The sequence below is a fragment of the Echinops telfairi genome, unplaced genomic scaffold (genome assembly GCF_000313985.2).
Source record: "Echinops telfairi isolate 266 unplaced genomic scaffold, ASM31398v2 ScPeMD7_23;HRSCAF=83, whole genome shotgun sequence".
In the NCBI taxonomy this organism is placed as follows: domain Eukaryota; kingdom Metazoa; phylum Chordata; class Mammalia; order Afrosoricida; family Tenrecidae; genus Echinops; species Echinops telfairi.
In genome coordinates, this window is record NW_022103920.1 from 3283713 (window position 1) to 3301926 (window position 18214).

At 55.6% G+C, this 18214-nt stretch overlaps 1 protein-coding gene across 3 annotated transcripts in view; it reads left to right on the forward strand.

The window, feature by feature from the left end:
• TPK1 (thiamin pyrophosphokinase 1) overlaps window positions 1–18214 on the forward strand; it is a 35954-nt gene that overhangs the window by 13238 nt on the left and 4502 nt on the right. For all 3 annotated transcript variants that reach the window (XM_004713977.2, XM_045288980.1, XM_045288979.1), the window contains exons 5-8: window positions 11761–11833; window positions 12668–12757; window positions 13330–13476; window positions 14557–14668. In XM_004713977.2, coding sequence (XP_004714034.1) covers window positions 11761–11833; window positions 12668–12757; window positions 13330–13476; window positions 14557–14668 — 422 coding nt within the window. The remainder of the gene's footprint in view (window positions 1–11760; window positions 11834–12667; window positions 12758–13329; window positions 13477–14556; window positions 14669–18214) is intronic.

Genomic DNA, 18214 nt, shown 5'->3' on the forward strand with positions numbered 1-18214 from the left:
GGTTCCTGAGGCTGTAGGTCTTGTCAGAGCTGCCGGCCTCGTCTGTCTCCCTCAGGGCGGCTAAGGGTTGTGAACCACTGACCTCACGGCTTGCAGCCCAGCGCTCACATGACAGCCTCTGCCTGGCTCCTGAGAACCCTTGTGAGCGCTGAATGCCAGTGAAGGCAGCGCGGGGGCGTGTGAGTTGTTCCACTGTCGAGCCAGACACAGCCTCCAGGAGCCCACGAAGGTGGTCAGCTGCCACCCCCCTGCCCTGACATGGCTGCCCCTCCTGCCACAGGAAGCCAGCTGCCCCCCAGCCCCCTGACCCCTGCACTGCGCACACATCCCTGCTGTGGACAGTGGCTTGGTGACCCACCAGGTCTTCACGGTCTGATTCTCTGAAGCCGATTGCCAGGACTTCCTTCCTAGTCTCTCAATGGAATCCCGGCTGCATCTTAGCCACACTCCAGGCCCCACAGGCAGGTGGGCAGGTATGCCGTGCTTGGGAGGGGCGCACTCGCCCGGAACCATGGACCCTGGGCCTCCTGTGGGCTTGGAGAACTTCTCCCTGAGCACAGCCGTGGGTGACAGTGACAGCCGCCGTGGGGCCATAGCCCACTGCTGCACCCTCCTGCTCTTCCCTCTGCGCCCTCCTGCCACTCATCCTCTGCCCAGTTCCTCTCTCGTTCCCGCGCCTTTGTCCTTTAACCCTTCCCATGGGCAGTGCCCACCTGCCATCCAGGACAGGACTCAGTATCACTGGCCGCTGTGTCCCCAGTCTGGTGCCTGCGGCTCAGATTTCTTGGAGTTGGGTAGCTGGAGTGCAATGGAGACTGCAGAGTGCGTTCCCCGTGTGCCCGCACTCCCCCAAGCCCACTGCGTCCCCAGCTGTCAGCGATGAGACGTGGGCGCCAGTGCTTACCCTTGCCATGGGCTAGCCAGCGGCACTAAGATAAAGCCAAGTTTGTGTTCCCTGGGTTCCTCTCTCTTGGTGTTACGGTTGGCAGCTGTGTCCTCTTAGTTAATGTTCTGTTTTACCGCGCTGCCTTCTCGTAGCTGTCTCAAGAGCTACACAGACCCCAGGACAAAATTCATGATCAAAGGGTTTATTAAGGGTGGTACCACAGTTGTCAGGCCGGTGGGAACTGTCCGGGCTGCTGTTGTTCATCAGGATGTGTTACATTACAGTGATTCTCCACTTTCCGAACGCGGTGGCCCTGTCATACAGTCCCTCATGTGGTGGGGACCCCCCCACCCTAACATTGTTTTCGTTGCTACTTCATCACTGCACTTTTGCTACTGTCATGGATCGGGCGGCCCTGTAAAAGGGTCATTCGACCCTCAAAGGGGTCACGACCCACAGGTTGAGAACCGCTGTGTAACAACGTTTCAAGTCTGCTCATACATGCTCACAGGGGCACACTGCTGTGCTGTGAGGCAGTCAGCTGGAGCACCATGGGGCAGCAAACCCAGCTCCCTGAATGAAGTGCCCGCTGGCAGGCACCCACTCCAGTAAGCCTCAACCAGAAGGCACTCGGCTCCATTCCTGTGGTCAACAAGCCCAACTGCAGGGCCCAGTTAAGTGCCCAGAGGCACCCCTCTCCACAAGCCCGCTCCTGCACAAACGCACTCCGCTTTGCCTGCTCGGTGGACTGGGCAGTCCGTCCCTCTGTTCCATGCTCTGCCGCTGCTCCTCTAAGGGGTCTTCTGGATCCAGGAGGTTCACTGTGTAGGGAAGGATCCCAGATCCAGAAGACAAGGAGCTCCACGCCTGCCTCTTGCTGGTAATGAGTCCCCGCCCCCACTTCCTAGAGGGCCCATCTCGTGCCCCACAGGATGACATTTACACATGAGTCCTGTCAGGTCTCCCACCTTCTCACCAGACCAGGCAGGGAAAGGTGCTGTGGTGGGAGTGAGAGACTGACTCGAAGAGCCTCATTATCTCACTGCCCCCACAGTACTGTTTCCCCCCAAGGACTAGGATTCACAGACTTTAGGACTCAAGGGGTGGAAGTGGGAGTGTTTCCATCACTACTTCCCATCTAACCCTCGCAACATCCAGCTTTCTGTTTCCTGGCCCCGTGCTCTGCTGGTCGGAGGCCCTGGTCCCGAAGGCAGGAGTGCTCCCACCAGGAGACACAGCTCTGGGACCGCTGGACCAGAGGTGAAGGGGGCCACGAGCCCACACGGCGCCTCCTGCTCAGCAAAGTTGGCCCACGCTACTGGTGGCGTGAGTAGTCCTGATCATTGAGGAGGGCTGGCACCATTGTCACAGGGCAGCAGGAGGAGAGGGTGCCCCTGGGGTATAGGGGATGCCCAGCACTGGCAGTGAGCCATGGGAACGGAAGTAAAAGAACAGAATGTGGAGTGGTCCTGGAACGTGGAGCAGGGGCACCCTAACCTTGCCTGAGGCCTTGGGGCACCGGCATCGTCCCAACAGCCTCCTCACTGAGGTGTGGTCGTGTGATTGCTTAGCTGAGAGCCACAGGTGAAGGCCAGCTACAAAGATGGGGAGGGGGGGTGTTTGTGCAGAGAGGAGGAAAGGTCCGCAGAAGCAGAACCTGCTTCTCTCCAGGAGCCAACACTCTTTCACTTGCTGAGCTGGAGGCCAAGGGACAGGAGCAGGAGAGGAGCCGGGAGAGGGCCAGGAGTCAGCTCGCAGAGGCTCTTCCCTCCACCGGGCAGCAGGCTGTGGCCGGAGCTGCATTTTCCAAAGAGCTTATGGGCGGCAGAGTGAGTGACAGTCCAGAGGGGCAAGACCGCCTGCACGGAGCGTGCTCCGGGCCCAGCCCTGCAGAGCAGGGGCGGGATGGGGGGATGTGCCTGGAAGCCTCGCAGTAGGGTTGCAGAGGCAGGGGCAAGTGACGGATGATTTTTCACCCTTTTGTTTTCTTTCTGCGTTGATACGGAGCAAGGGTAGGTGCAGAGGGAGGCGGTGGGGAGAAAGGGCAGATGAGGACTCAGGGGCAGCAGGAACCCAGCCAGGCCAGCAGACGACCCCAGATGTACCCTTCCCGTCTCAGCCCCTTGGGCACTTTCCTCCGTTGTTTCGTGGGCACAGTGCACAGTGCCTGGGGCCCTTTCCATCCTAATCCAACGCTCTGTCAAGGTCCACACTCCCCAGGCTGGCCCCTCCTGCACATGGGCAGACTCCCCTCTGTCCCACATTGATCGGTGTTCTAGAATCGTCTCTCTTGTCCTTTGCTCTCTGCCCATAGGCCTACCCACACCCCTCTGAGCTATTCTGGTCACCTCTGACCCACCGCCTGTGAGTTCATCCGACTCATCCTGACCCATCTTCCTGAGAGCCGGACACACCCCGGCACGTGAGCCCGTTCAGCACGGAGCCATCCCTTGTGGTCCTCCATCCTCCACTCTCCCGGGGGCAGCGTGGTGGGGACAGGATGGGTGTCTTGGCCCTTTCCTGGACATAACCTTCTCTGGACTTCTGCTGTCCATTTGTTTTAAGGTCTGTTTTCTCAGGCTGGACAGGCTGGTGATGAGCTGTGAACTGGTGCTTTTCAGTGGTGGTCAGCAGTGGTCTTCTGAGCAGGGCCATTGTAGCTGGGAGGGCAGACCCAGTGCCTCCCCGCACAAAGAGGACCCCCTCTTCCCCGGGGCTGGCTCGTGGACAGTAGGCTGCTGGCTCAGGCCAGGGTGGGAGAGATCTCAGTGGAGGGCGCGTGGGAGCCACACAGCCACGTGCTTTCTGAGTGGCCCAGCTTCCATGTGTTCTTGGCAGGCCCTGCCGCGTGAACACTCTCCTTCTTAACATGAAGCGGGCTGTACAAGCCTGGTTTCCACCGTGTGAGCTGTGGGCACTGCATGCATCAACTTCCCAGTAGCAGTTGGGGGCGATGGGAAGGTGACTGCTGAAAGTGCCTCTTTAATCAAAAAATGTATGGTGGACTTAAACTCTAAAAGTATGTCCTATGTCCGTTAATGTATTTTGTAAGCATGTATTTGAATAAGCTTGTTTTGATATATAAATTATATTTTTCCTTAATTACCTTTACATTTAATTATGTATTTCATGATATAGGTTATAAATTATATATAAATATGATTAGATGTGTGCTCTCCTGAGATAATTTAAGAAGGAGTAGAAAATAGGATAAAATGCACAAGAAAATTAAAATTCTTAATTACTGTATGTGAGTGACATCCACGATGGGCTGTAATCGACATCTCTGTCATTATGTATGCAAATGAGGCTCTCACCCTTCGCCTGTCTGTGCTCCCCTGCCGTGGGTGATGCTAAGTCACTGTGGTGACGACGAAATCAAAACACCAGACTCACAGTCGTCCAGTCCATGCCTCGTGCTGACCCTCCGGGACAGGGTAGAACTCACTGCCCCTCGGTTTCCAAGATGAACTTTTCACAGAAGCAGAAAGCCTCATCTTTCTCCCACAGAGCGGCTGGTGGCTTTGAGCAGCCACCCTTGCAGTTAGCAGCCCGAGTAACCACGATGCCACCAGGGCTCGTTAAGTCGCAGCATTATTGGGGGGCTGCAGGAAGTGTGTGGGAAGCGCCGTTATCTTTCTGAAGGCCCTTCTTGTGCTCTCAATGCCTCTTTTCAGAATGAAGATTGGACAGCCCCCTGGAATAAGGGTGCACATTCACGGGAATGTTTACTTAAGTTGCTGCAGCGTTTCTGCGGGAGGGACGGGGCCTGAGGCGGGAGAGGAGGACAACACAGAGACAGACAGACAAATGTCTGGGGTTCCGGGGGCCCAGCCTGGGAGCCAGGCTTCTGCTGCAAGGTCTTGGCTGAGTAACTGTGAGCAGCGAGTCCGTGGGGACTGTCACAGGCAGCCCTGCCACGTGCACATCTACAGACAATGGCAGGTGCTTGTTAACTCTGAGGCCAGTGGTGGGCCTGGCAGCACCGGAGCGGGCACTGGCAGAGTCCTAGTAGGTAAGGGGCCTTCTAAGAGGGGGAGGACTGCACAGCCAAAGAGAATCTTCAAGGCAGAAAGATCTCGGAAGGGGCCGGATGGTTGGACACATTTCCGGTTTCCAGCAAGCGGGTTGTCGAAACCCCTCACGGTTGCCATGCATGGTACCTTTTTACCTGTTTATCCTTCTCAGTTCTGTCAGATTTCACTTTGGGTATTTGAGGCTTTGCATGTAAATTAACTACCTGTGTTCATGAAGGGGCCTTCTTGTCATTGTGGGATTGCCCCTTTTTATCCCCGTGTGGCTTTCAAGCAGGAAAGCTCTGCTTCTGGGTTTGTCCTTCATCATCCCGATTGCATCGCGCCGAGTTATATAAAGAAGACCGGAGGACGATCAGGATTGGAGGAAGCCTTTTAACAACCTGCACACAACCTTGGCTGCCCAACACGATGCCCTTGCTGAAGACCGAGGACTGCAGCCTTCCGTGCGGATTACGACTCACTGTAAGGAGACCAAAACCCTCCCGGGACCAGGGGATAACATCTTGATACATGGAGAAATGGTTAGATTTGTCACGGGTTTCATTTTGCTTGGGTCCACAATCAATACGCATGGCAACAGGAGTCAAGAAATCAAAGGCTGTATTGCACTGGGTAAATCTGCTACAGGACATGAGGCCCCTATAAAGTGCGGACAAACAAGGCCATCACTTTGAGAACTAAGATGTGCCTGACTCACGCCACGGTATTTTCCGTTGCCCCACATGCGTGCGAAAGTTGCACATTGAATACTGCAGGCTGAAGAAGAATCGCTGCTTTTCAATTACGGTGCTGGTAAAGAATATTGAAAGTTCTGCCCAAAGGACAAACAAGTCTAGCCTGGAAGACATACAACCAGAAGACTGTAGAAAAGAAGATGGCAAGACTTCCTGTCTTGTACTTTGGACATGGCATCAGGGGAGGCCCGTCCCTGGAAAGGGAGGGACATCATGCTTGCTCAAGTAGAGGGGCAGCGAACAGAGGAAGACCCTGGAGGAGATGGGCCTGCCCGGCGGCTGCAACAGCGGGCTCGCAGGTGACCACAACTGTGAGAATGGTGCAGGGTGATGCAGCTGTGTGTGGTGAAGCTAGCTGGGAGTCAGAGCTGACCCAACGGTACCTAACAGCACCAGCCGCCTCCCCATGGGTCTTGTTCTGATGTCCGCCTTGTTTGGGGGGAACATCTCCATCCACTGCTGTCTGCCCCTTTCTATCCTTTGGCTGTCCACTTGTCTGTCTCTGAATAGCTACAGCTAGATTTTAGATATTCAGCATATCCCATTTCTTACTCTCATGTGATCTCTCTGCCTCTCATTGCCGTGTGTAGATCACTTGTGCTTAACGTGCCTACGGACGGAAGCTCAGCTCACAGCAGCTGCGCTGACTCTGACCCTAGGAGAGGGGAGGACGTCCCCACAAGGTGGCCACGGCTGTAAATCTTTGCGGAAGCAGGTGATCACATCAGTCTCCCGTGAACCCACTGCTGCTTGTGAACCACTGAGCCACGGCGGCACATGAGCTCCTGATTACTGCTGTGTTCCTGCGGTGGCACCGGGAGCCAAGCACTGGGCTTCTTTCTAGCTTCCAGGCTGTGGTCCCCGGGAAAAAGACGAGGCGGTGTGCTCCCTTAAAGGCTGGCTGTTGTCCCGGAACCCTTCGTGGTTTCTGGTGGGTTAGGGTCATCCTGGTTTCTAGGCTGGTCTCGATGCTGCTTCTCTGTTCATTCTCCTCTAGTCCCTTTGTGTTCTTTGTCCTTCCTTCCACTGTATTCATCATTGTACGATGACCTTTGATCCTGTTGGCCAGTTTGCTGTCTCTGCATGATTCATGTGCCGCGTTTTGAATCTCAGCGACAGGGTTCTTGGTCTTGGAGAGCGCGCCCTGATGGCTTCATAGCTCACATCGTCTCTGCCTTCCTCTGTGCCCTTTCTGAAGGGGTAGGGTGGCGACACGTGTGAGCTTTTCTGAGGACTCCTGGATGCCAGGCTTACTGCCAGGCCTCTCTGCTCTGGGTGACGGGGTTATTTCTGGCCATGGGGTGTCTAGGTCCAATCCAGTCCTCTGTCCTCATTGTCCGTGGGGTCTGTTTGCTCACAGTGTAGAATACCCACCCTGAGACTCAGGGTCTCTCTCAGGTCCCCTGCCCCCCAGTCCCTCATTCCCAGGCTCCTCTGTGTCCACAGCTGAGGAGACCAGGGTCTGAGTTTTCCATCCTACCCCCCAGGGCTAGAGACCACCTGCCGGCAGCCGGCTATGCCCAAGCCTCCCACCCTCTGCAGATGGTGCTGTCCACTTGGGCCCACTTGGGCCAGAGCAGCAGCCTGTGCATCGTACATGCTGCTGAACTATTAATTTACACTACCGGTATTGAAATAGATCACTCATTTGTATATTCATGTTTATATGGGCTGGAACGAAACATGTGCACTGGGCGACCTCATGTGGTTCGGTGGCTGCCTCTCGTCCCCACTCCTGCTCTCCCGGAAGCAAACTTCCTGCCCGGAAGCCCGTGCCGAGCACTCGCAGGGACAGATAGCTTTCAGCGTGCAGGCAATTTGCATTGCACTCACGCGATCCACTGAGCTGACTGCAGAGAAGGTCAAAAGTGGTAGGAGAAATGCAATGCATCCTTTAGCAAGATTTCCTTCTTATCCGAGAGAGAGAGAGAGAGAGAGAGAGCTCCTTTGGATGCCAGCAGGTGGTCAGAGGAAGGGAGGGAGAGTTTCTACTTGTGTGGCACATGGTGTTGGAGGCTGTTCAGACACCCGTGACTCTTCATGACCCCACGTGACAGAGCAGAGCTTCCCCATCGAGTTTTCCTGCAGTGCTTTTCCCTGGAGCACATGGCCAGGGCGTCCTCCTGCAGAGCTGCCTGGTGGGTTGAACCGCCAGCCCCTCCGGTGGCGGGCGGCCTTCACGTCACCATTGCAGCAGACAGCTCCTGACACATGCGCTGGTACGGAGGCCGATGAGAACCACCCTACGGACAGCCAAGCAAACCCCTGCTCAGTCTCTGCCATCCCCACAGTCGTTCCTACCCAGGAGCCTCCGGTTCCAGCCACGGTGCCAGTCTGTCTCAGGGATGGTCTTACTCATTGTACCCTCTACTTTACCAAGAATGATGCCCTGCCCCAGGGATGGATCTCTCCCTGTGACGTATCCAGAGCACCCAAGACAAAGCCTCACCATCCCAGCTTCTAGGAGAATTCTCCCTCTGCTTCTTCCAAGTGAGACTTGCTGGATCATTCGGCAGTCCATGGTGTATTGAATAGTCCTCACCGAGCCCACAACTCAGACCCGCCCATTTCCCGGTGGCCTTCCTTTCCCATCTTCCGGCTTTCCATGCATTGGTGGTGACTGGGGATGCCATGGCTTGGGCCAGATGCACCTTAATCCTCAGAGTGATGCCTTTGCTCCTGACTCTTTAAACAGCTGGTGCTTTGCTTTGCTTTGCTCTACTTTGCTTTGGGGGGAGGCAGCATATATTCCCAGTGCTGCACCTCATTTCATTTCTTAACTGCTTCCATGGGCCTGGATTGTGGATGCAAAGAAGATTAAATCCTCAACAACGTCATTGCTTTCTGTTTATCATTGTGGTAATGATGTATTTCATAAGAATTAATCCCTTTTGAAAATGATGGCAAACTATGTACAAATGTGCTTGACAGAATGGATGGATGTATGGATTGTGGTCAGAGCTGTACGAGCCCACAATAAAATTATTAAAAAAAAGTTAATCCCAAACTAGTCCCAGAGAGTCGAACAAGTTCTTACAGTTCAATTCCTGCAGGATGAGAGTCTGTTCCATGTCTGCCCCCTCCCACTTGGAGTGTGTTGCCTCCCGGCTCCTCCAGGTTCTGCAGTGCCCCTTGGAACTCATGAAAATTTGAGGGGTGTCTCCCATGGTGACAGGTGCAGTTCACTCTAGAGTGCACAGGCCAGGCCCGGGTAAGCCCAATGCTTGGCCCAAGGATGGGCTCCACTCCTGGCTCTGCCCCCTGCCCCCCAGTGGGCCCATTTTATACACAGCAGGATGGCACTGCAGGGCACCCTGTTCACAGTGACTCACAGGTGAATCCTATCTGTTTCTCACCTTTTTACCAGGCCCATGCAGGGAAGGCTATTTGGTGGGAGTTACTACATGGTGCAATCAGTTTGCCCACATGTTGACCATCTATCCTCCACCCCTGGACTGTGTCTTATCTCTGCATTTATGGCCTGGGGCCTCTGGCACTGGCCTCCTCCTAACCTGAATCAGCCAGGCTTTCCCCAGGCCACTCCACAAACAGTTCTCCTTCTCCGCAGCCTAGCATCTCATTCCCTACATCCATTGTAAGGAACTGAGATAACTGTTAAACAAGGGGAGTGGTCCGATCCACACCCTCTACTACGGTCAGAACTCAGCCTCACCCCCGTTCCTGTCCGTTAGCAGATAGCACCCTCCAGAACGGGCCCCTCAGCAGGCAGACCCACTAATCCCTGTGTCTCACACCGGGATGGGGCCTGGAAGGGCCACATTAATCGAGTATAACTCAGTCGTGATGTGGCTTCTTGGTCCATTGTGAGGATGTGTGCTTTCTTCATGGAGCTGCAGTCCATGCTAAAGGGAACCCATCAGTCACTTCTTGACGCCTTCTTCGCTCTGGAAAGCAGGTGTGTCATCGTCAGTCAGTCCCGCTTGTTACCAAGCTTCCTCCCGCCGGGTGCCAGGCCCGTCTCCCGCCGTCCAGCTTCGGCTGTTGCTCAGCACAGATTGAGTAAACCTGAAGAGGCACAGCCATGACACACATGTGCCTGATGTGAGACCCTGCCCTTTCCCTTCATCGGTTCTAGCGAGCGCCCCTCGGTCACATACAGGTTGTCCACGTTGGAATGATCTGGGATTCCCGACCTTCTGAAAGCTACCCGGAGTTTGCTGTGGTCCGAGCAGTCCCGTGCCTTTACGTGGTCAGCCGACCACAGGTGAGCCTCTTTCTGATGGTCTGTGTTCCGCCAGGATCTGCCTGGCATCAGCAGTGCTCGCTCATTCCACACCCTCTTCTGAATCTGCCTGGATTTCTGTCAGCTCTTTTCCTCTTGACCTTTTTAAAAAACTGTGGTGACTCATGTTCTTTACAAGCAGTGAAGTAGTCGAGGAAACCTCGAATCCCCTTAGCCGCACAAACAGCTTGGCCCGTTCACTGCACATGGGTTTCTCTCCACATTCACGCAGACGAGCCCACGTGTGAGGTTAGTCCCTGTGAGGTTTGTTTAAATTGCAGTGATAATTTCTACGTTTTCCTGGTACACTCTTCACCGCGTGTGGTGGGCCTCCCACTCAGCTAGTGGCCAGAGGCCAGCTCGTCATAGTGATTGACCAGACGTCCAGGCAGCTTCCTTCCAGGCCTCCCTCTGTTGATGGGCATTGGCTTTCTGCCCACTGCCCAGCTGCCTGCAGACCCTGCTGCTTTCTGCAGCATGGATTCCCTGCATGCAGGCCACCTACCAGTTAGCACCCACGAGCCCACCAGCCAAGTGACTACAGCTCAAGCACCTGTCACACTGTGGCCACTGTGTGTCTGAGTCAGTGCCCGTCTCACTGTTGCTGCCACGTGTCCTTGGTGGCTCTGGGTCAGCACTGCTCACAGACTCGCCGGTGTTTGCGTTTCTTACGCAATCAGCCTGGTATGAAGAGACTTTGGCGATTTTCTCTTGGTCTGTTTGTTTTCTCTGCCCATGTCAAGTGCCATTTCTGTGTGAGGAGCCGCGAGTGTGTCTATAGTTATATTACACATCGTAGTCCAACACACGGCCCTGCCTCTTCTGTGGGAGGAGCGGCTCGCACAACTCTGATTACAGTACACAGAGTGTGGTAGTTACGTAATCTGTTGTCGATTTGAGACTTACAAGTGAAGGGGTGGAGCTTAGCCTGTTGATCAGGCCACGGCTTGATGACCTCATTTTGAGGTGCTAAGGAGATATATAGCTCATTGAGGTGGGATGCACACTCAATCCCTATGAGACATTCTTGTTGACAAGCCACATGGAGCTAGGCTGATGGCAGCCAGAGCCTTGGAGCTGGAGAAACAACAAGGAGACCCACCACCACTGGATCCACAAGACTTTCCACCACTGGCCTGTGATATTCCTGCATTTGGCATCATTGCATGTGTTGCGTGAGTCTGAAGAGGAATTTATAGATTGGTATCAGACATATGGGCTAATACTGGACTTACCGACTTGATCTGGACTGGTCTGGGATGTTTTCTCAATATTCAATTGCTCTTGCATATAAAGCTCCTTCTTATAAACATATGAGTGTCTCTGGATTTGTTTCTCCAGTCAGCCAGGACTAACACACATAGCCAAACACATGGCCCTCCTCATTCCATAAAGTGTTTTCACATGACATTGTCACATATGACTGTAACCGTCATTATGTCTCCAGAAGCACGTCTCTTACGCATGTCCCTCCTCACCTCCCCATCCTCTCCCGACCAGTTCCCACCTGGTCCTCCCTGCTCCTTCCTCCGCCCCCAAGATCCTACCCTCTACCCACTCAGGCCTTGCCCTTGGTACTTTGCAGATAAGTGAGAACAGCCAGACACAGCTGAGTCAGAGAGCTCACCACCCAGAGCTGGGAGACTTTTATAGAAACCGTTAGGGATGAGCTGGAGGCCGGAAGGCTGGGTGCTGTGGGTGTATGAGGCGTGTCCTCTTGGACGTCCTGTGACAGTGGTTCTGTTGTGCATATGACCCTTGGCCTGTGGCGTGCTCAGGCTCCCTCTCTAACCCCGGCGAGCAGAGCTGGAGGCTCAGGCCCCACAGTTCTCACAGCTGTGTGTCCTTCATCCCTTCCAGCTTCCTGCCGGAATTCATCAACGGGGACTTTGACTCCATCCGGCCTGAAGTGCGAGAGTTCTACACAGCCCAGGTGGGGACCCCCACCTCCCCAACCCTTACTTCTACCCGCGTTTTCCCATTTTCCTTCAAATGGAAATCCAGAGATTGACAAGTGAAATGGTAGAAATATCAGCACCAGCAGATAAGTATCCGTGTGTGTGTGTGTGTGTGTGTGTGTGCGCGTGTGTATGTGTAAGAGACTTACCAAACACACATTCATTGGGATCTTAAAAGAAAGCATACGATCTTGCTACATTACTGAAGATGTCACTAAATCGTATAACAAGGAAATGAGCTGGGGCCACTTCCCTCCTCCTGTGAGCGTCCCGAGTGCCCTCTGGGGAATCAGAGGGCTGCTTGCTTCCTGAGCTCCACTGTCAGGGAGCTGAGGGCACCCTGACATCTCCCGAGGCAACCGTGTGTGGCCTGAGCCTCCTGCACACTCTCTCACTGCTCTGTTCCCTGCTGGTTCCAGCACCTCAAGGAAGTGAGCCCCCTGCCCCCCACCCCAGGGACTCTTAGGTGGTGTGGGGAGGCAGGTGCAGGCTGGGGGGACTGCAGTGGATGCTTGGGAGCCTGATCTTTCCTTCAGTTGACACTTTGACCTTGATGCGATTGTCACACTCACTTTCCATCCATGAACGTGCCCTCTCAATCCCAGGGGACCTCCCTGTCCTCACGCTTGGGGCACCATTCTTAGGCCAAAGGCCCTCGCCCTCTTCTCTCTCTGGGTAAGGTGCTGGCCCTCACCAGCCCACGCTGAGACAGCGCTTCCAGCAGCTGGGGACAGCAGGCATGGGCTGCACCAGCCGGGCTTCTCTCCTCTGCCCCCGGCTGAGCCCAGTCTCTGTTCTTCACCACGCAGGGCTGTGAGATCATTGCCACCCCAGACCAGAACCACACCGACTTCACCAAGTGCCTGCAGGTGCTGCAGGGCAGGATCCGGGCGAGCCAGGTGAGCTTCGTGCACATGCGCACACACACACACACACAATCACAAGTGCACATGCAGTCACAAGCACACACAAGCTTGCACACAGTTGCACACACACAAGCACAAACACACACAGTCATACACATGTGCAGTCACACACACAGTCCCACACACAATCACACACATAATCACAAGCATGTCATGCAGTCACATACAGTTACTCACAGCCACACACGTGTAGTCACACGCACATTGTCACACACTGATACAAAACACACACACACACACACTCCACACACACAGTCACACTCGCATACTCAGGCCCCGGCTCTCAACCTTTGCCCTGTGTGTGGATGCCCCTGTCCACACTCGGAGCAGATGTCCTCGCTCACCTGCCTGCTCCCTCGGAGGTCACACCCTGAGGACCTCTCGTGGGTCTGGGAGACAGTGACTCAAACCTGGGCTCCTTTCTCCGCTGCCCCCACCCTGCCATGCACGCGGTGCACATGTGCCTGCCTGGGGCACCCCCGCATGCACGCCCTACCTCCCCACCAGCCCCTGCTTGTCCTCCTAACGCCGGTGGTCCCACTCAGGTGGACGTGGTTGTGACCCTGGGCGGCCTTGCGGGGCGCTTCGACCAGACCATGGCGTCGTTGAACACCCTGTTCCAGGCTCCCAGCATCACCCGGCTGCCTGTGCTCATCATGCAGGAGGAGTCGCTGGTCTGCCTGCTCCAGCCGGTGAGGGGCCTGGGAGCAGGGGAGGCCTGGGGCAGGGGCAGGGGTGGGGGGCTCGCCAAGAATGAACGAGAGCTGTGTGTGCTGATGCTGATGTGCGGGTCTCACGGGCCCCACCCCCCGAGGGTTGTCATCAGAACTCAGAACGGAGACAGACCTGGTTTCCGAGCGAGCCCCGTGCCAGGCGCCCACCATTCATGGCCTTGCCTTGGACAGAACACGCTTCTGAAGATGCGCTCGTTGCTTTGCAAGACAGCCGTCTTCTGTGAACGCCCTGCTGGGTGGAGTCTGTCCATGGTAGAGGGACTTTGTAATTCCCTGGGGGTGTTCCTCCTATGGAGGAACCATGTTACAGCCAAGGGTTAGGAAGGAGAGGACACAGGACACAGGGAAGAAGCGGGAGAAGAGATGGTTGGCTGTGGGCGGGGCACCCGAAGACATGAAACAGTGTGCTGGGTGGAAAACGGATCTGCTGTGTGAACTCGGCTACCTGACTCACCGTGAGCAGCCCAGTATCTTCAACAGCCGGCTCTGGTGGAGCAGCGGTGCCCTTAGCCTCTATGAGGAATGGGCATCTAGAGTCTTGCTGCTCCCGCCCTGGCAGAGCAAAGAGTAAGCTCCAACCAAAACTCTGCCCAAACCCACCTGTGTACAAGATGAGCCAGTGCCCGTGGATAGCCTGTCGTCCTGGGAAAGCTGTGGACAGAGTACAAGATGAGCCTGGAGCGTCGCCCTGCAGCTGCCCAGTGCCTACGCACAGTCCTGTAGTCATGGAGAGCTGCACGCAGGTGGGCTGTGCAGGGACTGGTCCAGCACGGCCCCATCAGTGCTCAACAGGAGCTTCTATGTGAAGGCCACAGCCTGGCTAGTCTTCCTCAGTGCCCATGTCACCCACAGGACTGACCAGGCTGTAGAATAAACACAACTGGAAGGCGGCCCCTGGTTCCTCTAGCTGCCTTCGACGGGCAGTGCAGTGACCAGGGCAGGGGCCATGTATGCTGCCCAGGCCCTGCCTCTGTAATTCAGGGTGATGTCTTCGGGGGTTCACAGGTGACGAGGTGCCTGGTCTCCCCCCTCCTGCAGGGCAAGCACAGACTTCGAGTGGACACCGGGCTGGAAGGGGACTGGTGTGGCCTGATTCCCGTTGGGGAGCCATGCAGGCATGTGACCACCACGGGCCTCAAGTGGAACCTCAGTAAGTGCCCTCCACCCTTACCCCACCAGGCCAAACGGGGCTAATAGACGGGCTGTTGGGACTTCAGATTTTTCTGGGCATCTCCTCCGAGTGGAACGGTGGTCAGTGGTCACTGTGTGTCCCCCTGTGGAGGTGCCAGAGGCAGCTGTGCTGTGGCAGCCCACACCTCAGTCAGAGGCACACCCTGTATCAGGGTCACCAGGGGGCTTCACGAAGGTCCGGGGAAAGTTGGGTTAAAAGATAATGGAACGTTTCCACAAATGGTTTGAAGCCCCTCATCTGACTTGCAAGTGTTTTTTTCACAGTTGTTAGCTTGTCCCTCCATGTTGTGGAATTGAATTAGGTGGTTTATTTCTGGAAATCGTCTGTTTTATGTTGTGAGCATCAGTATCTAAATCCACTGCTGTGAAGTTGATTCTGACTCATCGGGACAAAGTGGAACTGCCCCTGTGGGCTGCCCAGCTGGGAAATCTTGGCAGGAGCAGAGAGCCTCGTCTTTTCCCCACAGAGCAGCTGGAGGGTTCTGACACTGACCTTGCGAGGTTAGCAGCCTAGCACATAGCTTCTGCACCACAGGCCGCCAGCAGGGAGGTCCCTTTGAGGGCCAGGGGGCACCCGGCTCACGCACGCACTGTGTTTTCAGCTGTCTCATACACACGTGAATGTTGTTCTTTGATACCGTCTAGTCTGTTCTGACTCAGAGAGACTCCACAACAGAAAGAAGCACACTTTGGACATGCCACCAGGAGGGACCTGTCCCCGGACAAGGACAGCGTGCATGTAAAGTGGACGGTCAGTGAACAAGAGGACGGCCCTCGCCGAGATGGGCAGACGCTGTGGCTGCGGCAGAGCCATGATGAGGATGGGCCAGCACCAGACTGGAATAAAGACGGTGTTCTGATGGGATTCCTGAAACAGAAGCATCGAGGTAGAAACAGACTCGTGGCTCTGCACCCTTCACCGTGGAGCAGAAGGCCCTCCAGGGACCGGCATTCAACCAAACCTTCGGGAATGAAGCCTGCAGGCCGTCTGTCCACCCCGAGCCATCAACCACACGAGTTCAAGGCCAGCCTCTGGCCCCCACCCCCATGAAGCTCCACCCTCATCCCCCAGGGCAGGCCCTGGTCCCGGTGGTCGTCCATTCCCCTGCCCTGGGTGTGAACACAGCAGTGTGCACTAGTGGCCACCTCTGTTAATCCCCGACGCTGGAACAGTAACAGAGGAAATAATAACTCCAGCTTCCTTCAGGGACAGCCAGGAGGACTGAGTTTGGCCAGGTACCCACAACACCTGGTGCCCAGCCCCTGAGCAGTGGCCAGGATTCTGGGCCCCCAAGTGCCAATTCCCAAGGAAACCCAGGACCGTTGCCCTAAGTGACCATCTGGGAGTCTGAGAATGGTAGCCCTTGGCAGTGAGTAAAAACAACAGCTCAGAGTCAGCTGTGGGTCTTTAGACGAGAGACATTGGCGGGGAGTAGCTGCACCTGGATCTTACTAAGGGGATCTAGGGTTTTCTAAGGGGTCACTGAGAATACCCTGGGGCACGAAGAGGCCGGTGCTTGCCGACCAAGCACGAAGTGAGTTCCTTAAATACTCCATGACCCCCACATGGGGTCACTGCCCCATGCACATTCCCGGATTTAAAAGTGGTACTGTACTGGAGCTTTGCACCAGGGTGCACAAAACCCCCAACTTCCCATTTTAAAAGGAACTTAGACGATAAAACCAGAAATTCAATCCAAAGCGCTCATTGGGTTCAGAAAAGTGGGTGGTATGTTTCTCAAAGGCTTAAGGGACCACCAGGGATTGGAAAGAGGTTTTGATCCAATCACCCAAGGCCAGCGGCTGGCATAACTTTGCAGAAACGCCCTGGTGGTTTTAAAGAGGCCGGTGGCGTTGCCCCTAACATACCCGCAGACCCCCTCCACCCCCACCATGTGGTCCAGCACCGTGTTACAGCTTCAGGTTCCCTGAACGCAACTACAGGCCAGAGGGGCATTTAGAAGAACGTAGCAGAACTCATACTGTTGTTCTCTGTCACAACCGACCCAACAGGCCCTGACGACAACAACGACCGTCATCATCGGAAGTCTCCCTCCATGATTTCCGGCTCTCATCGCGTCTATCGATTGTCCCTGTGGGAGCCACAGGCAGGAAACCCAGACAGATGCCCGTAAACTCAAACATAGCTTTATGGTTGCCAAACAGAGTCGAGACAGGGGTTCAGAGATCCCAGCACTGTTGGCTGGTGGTCGGGCCCCAGCTGATGGTTCCAGGAGTGGGACTGGGGACAGGGGCAGGCCCACCCAGGAGGGCGAGCCTGGCAGCCGGGCAGCTCGGGAGGGCCTGCAGCGCGGCTGAGAACCGGCAGGCAGAGGCTGTGGAAGTGCCCCGTGGCTTCTCTAAACGTGGAGAGGCATGAGCTGGGTGTGAGTCCGTGGCTGGGTCCTGGTCCGCGGGCTTGTCTCTGGGGTTATTTGCCCTGTGCTCTTGGCGACGAACAGACCCAGTCTGAAGCCCTTTTCTCTTTGTTCTTTTTGTGGTTGTTCTTTAGATTTGGAAACATACCTACCTGTGCATTTGTAACGTACATGTAAGTACATATAGTGGAAGATGTCCTTTGATGCAAAGGCTCCTAATTTATAGACCCTGGTAGCACAGTGTTAAAGTACCTGCTCCTAACTCAAGCCTACCAACTGCCCCTCAGGGGACAGAGGAGGCCGTCTGCTGCCGTAAGGATGTATAGGCTCGGCCACCCTATGGGGCAGCTCTGCTCTCTGCCCTAAAGGGTCGCCAGGAGCCGAGATCGGCCCAGTGGTGCCTCACCACGGTGGTCCTATTTACAAACTGCCCCTCCATGCTCACCTCGTGAGGAGGCCTTGCTGCTGGTGACCCCTGGCTCTTCCAGCCTCCTCACGTGGAGGGTCACTGCCCCACGCCGAGATAGCGTGTGAATGAGGGGTGTCTGCCAGGGGAACCCGTTGGACAGCTGAGCCGTCCCGACTCCAACCTGTGCACACGCTCCCCACACCTGCCACCCGAGCTACAGGCCTGGCATCTGTGGGCAGTCTGGCCTTGCCGCCCCACCACGAGCATGGAGCTCCCAGAAGGACACCCTGCTGCGCATGCCAAACCGCAGTTTGAGGGTAGTGCCCACCCAGAGATCCCGTGGGGAAAGGGCCTGGGATCTTCTCCCGAGCGCTCGGCCACAGGAGTCTGACTCAGCACCATGCAGCTGGTCCTGGGGACTGGCTGCCCAGGTGCCGCCCTCCTCCATCAGGGCAGGCACCCCCAGGGTAAAGCAGAGAGGCTTGTGAGACTGGCACTTTACAAAGGAAACTGAGACTGAAGTGCCCTTCCATCATGTCACCCCTGTGGCCCGAGCCTGCGCGTGAACAGCCTGCGGGGTGTTTCTCTTCAGTGCACACGGGCAGCCAGCCATCAAAACAGGGCCGTCTCATTCTGAGCCCAGACATGGGTCCAACCAAATCAGGACCTTCCGTAAGTTATGATCATCCCTGCCCTGGCTTCATGCGCATTCCCCAGA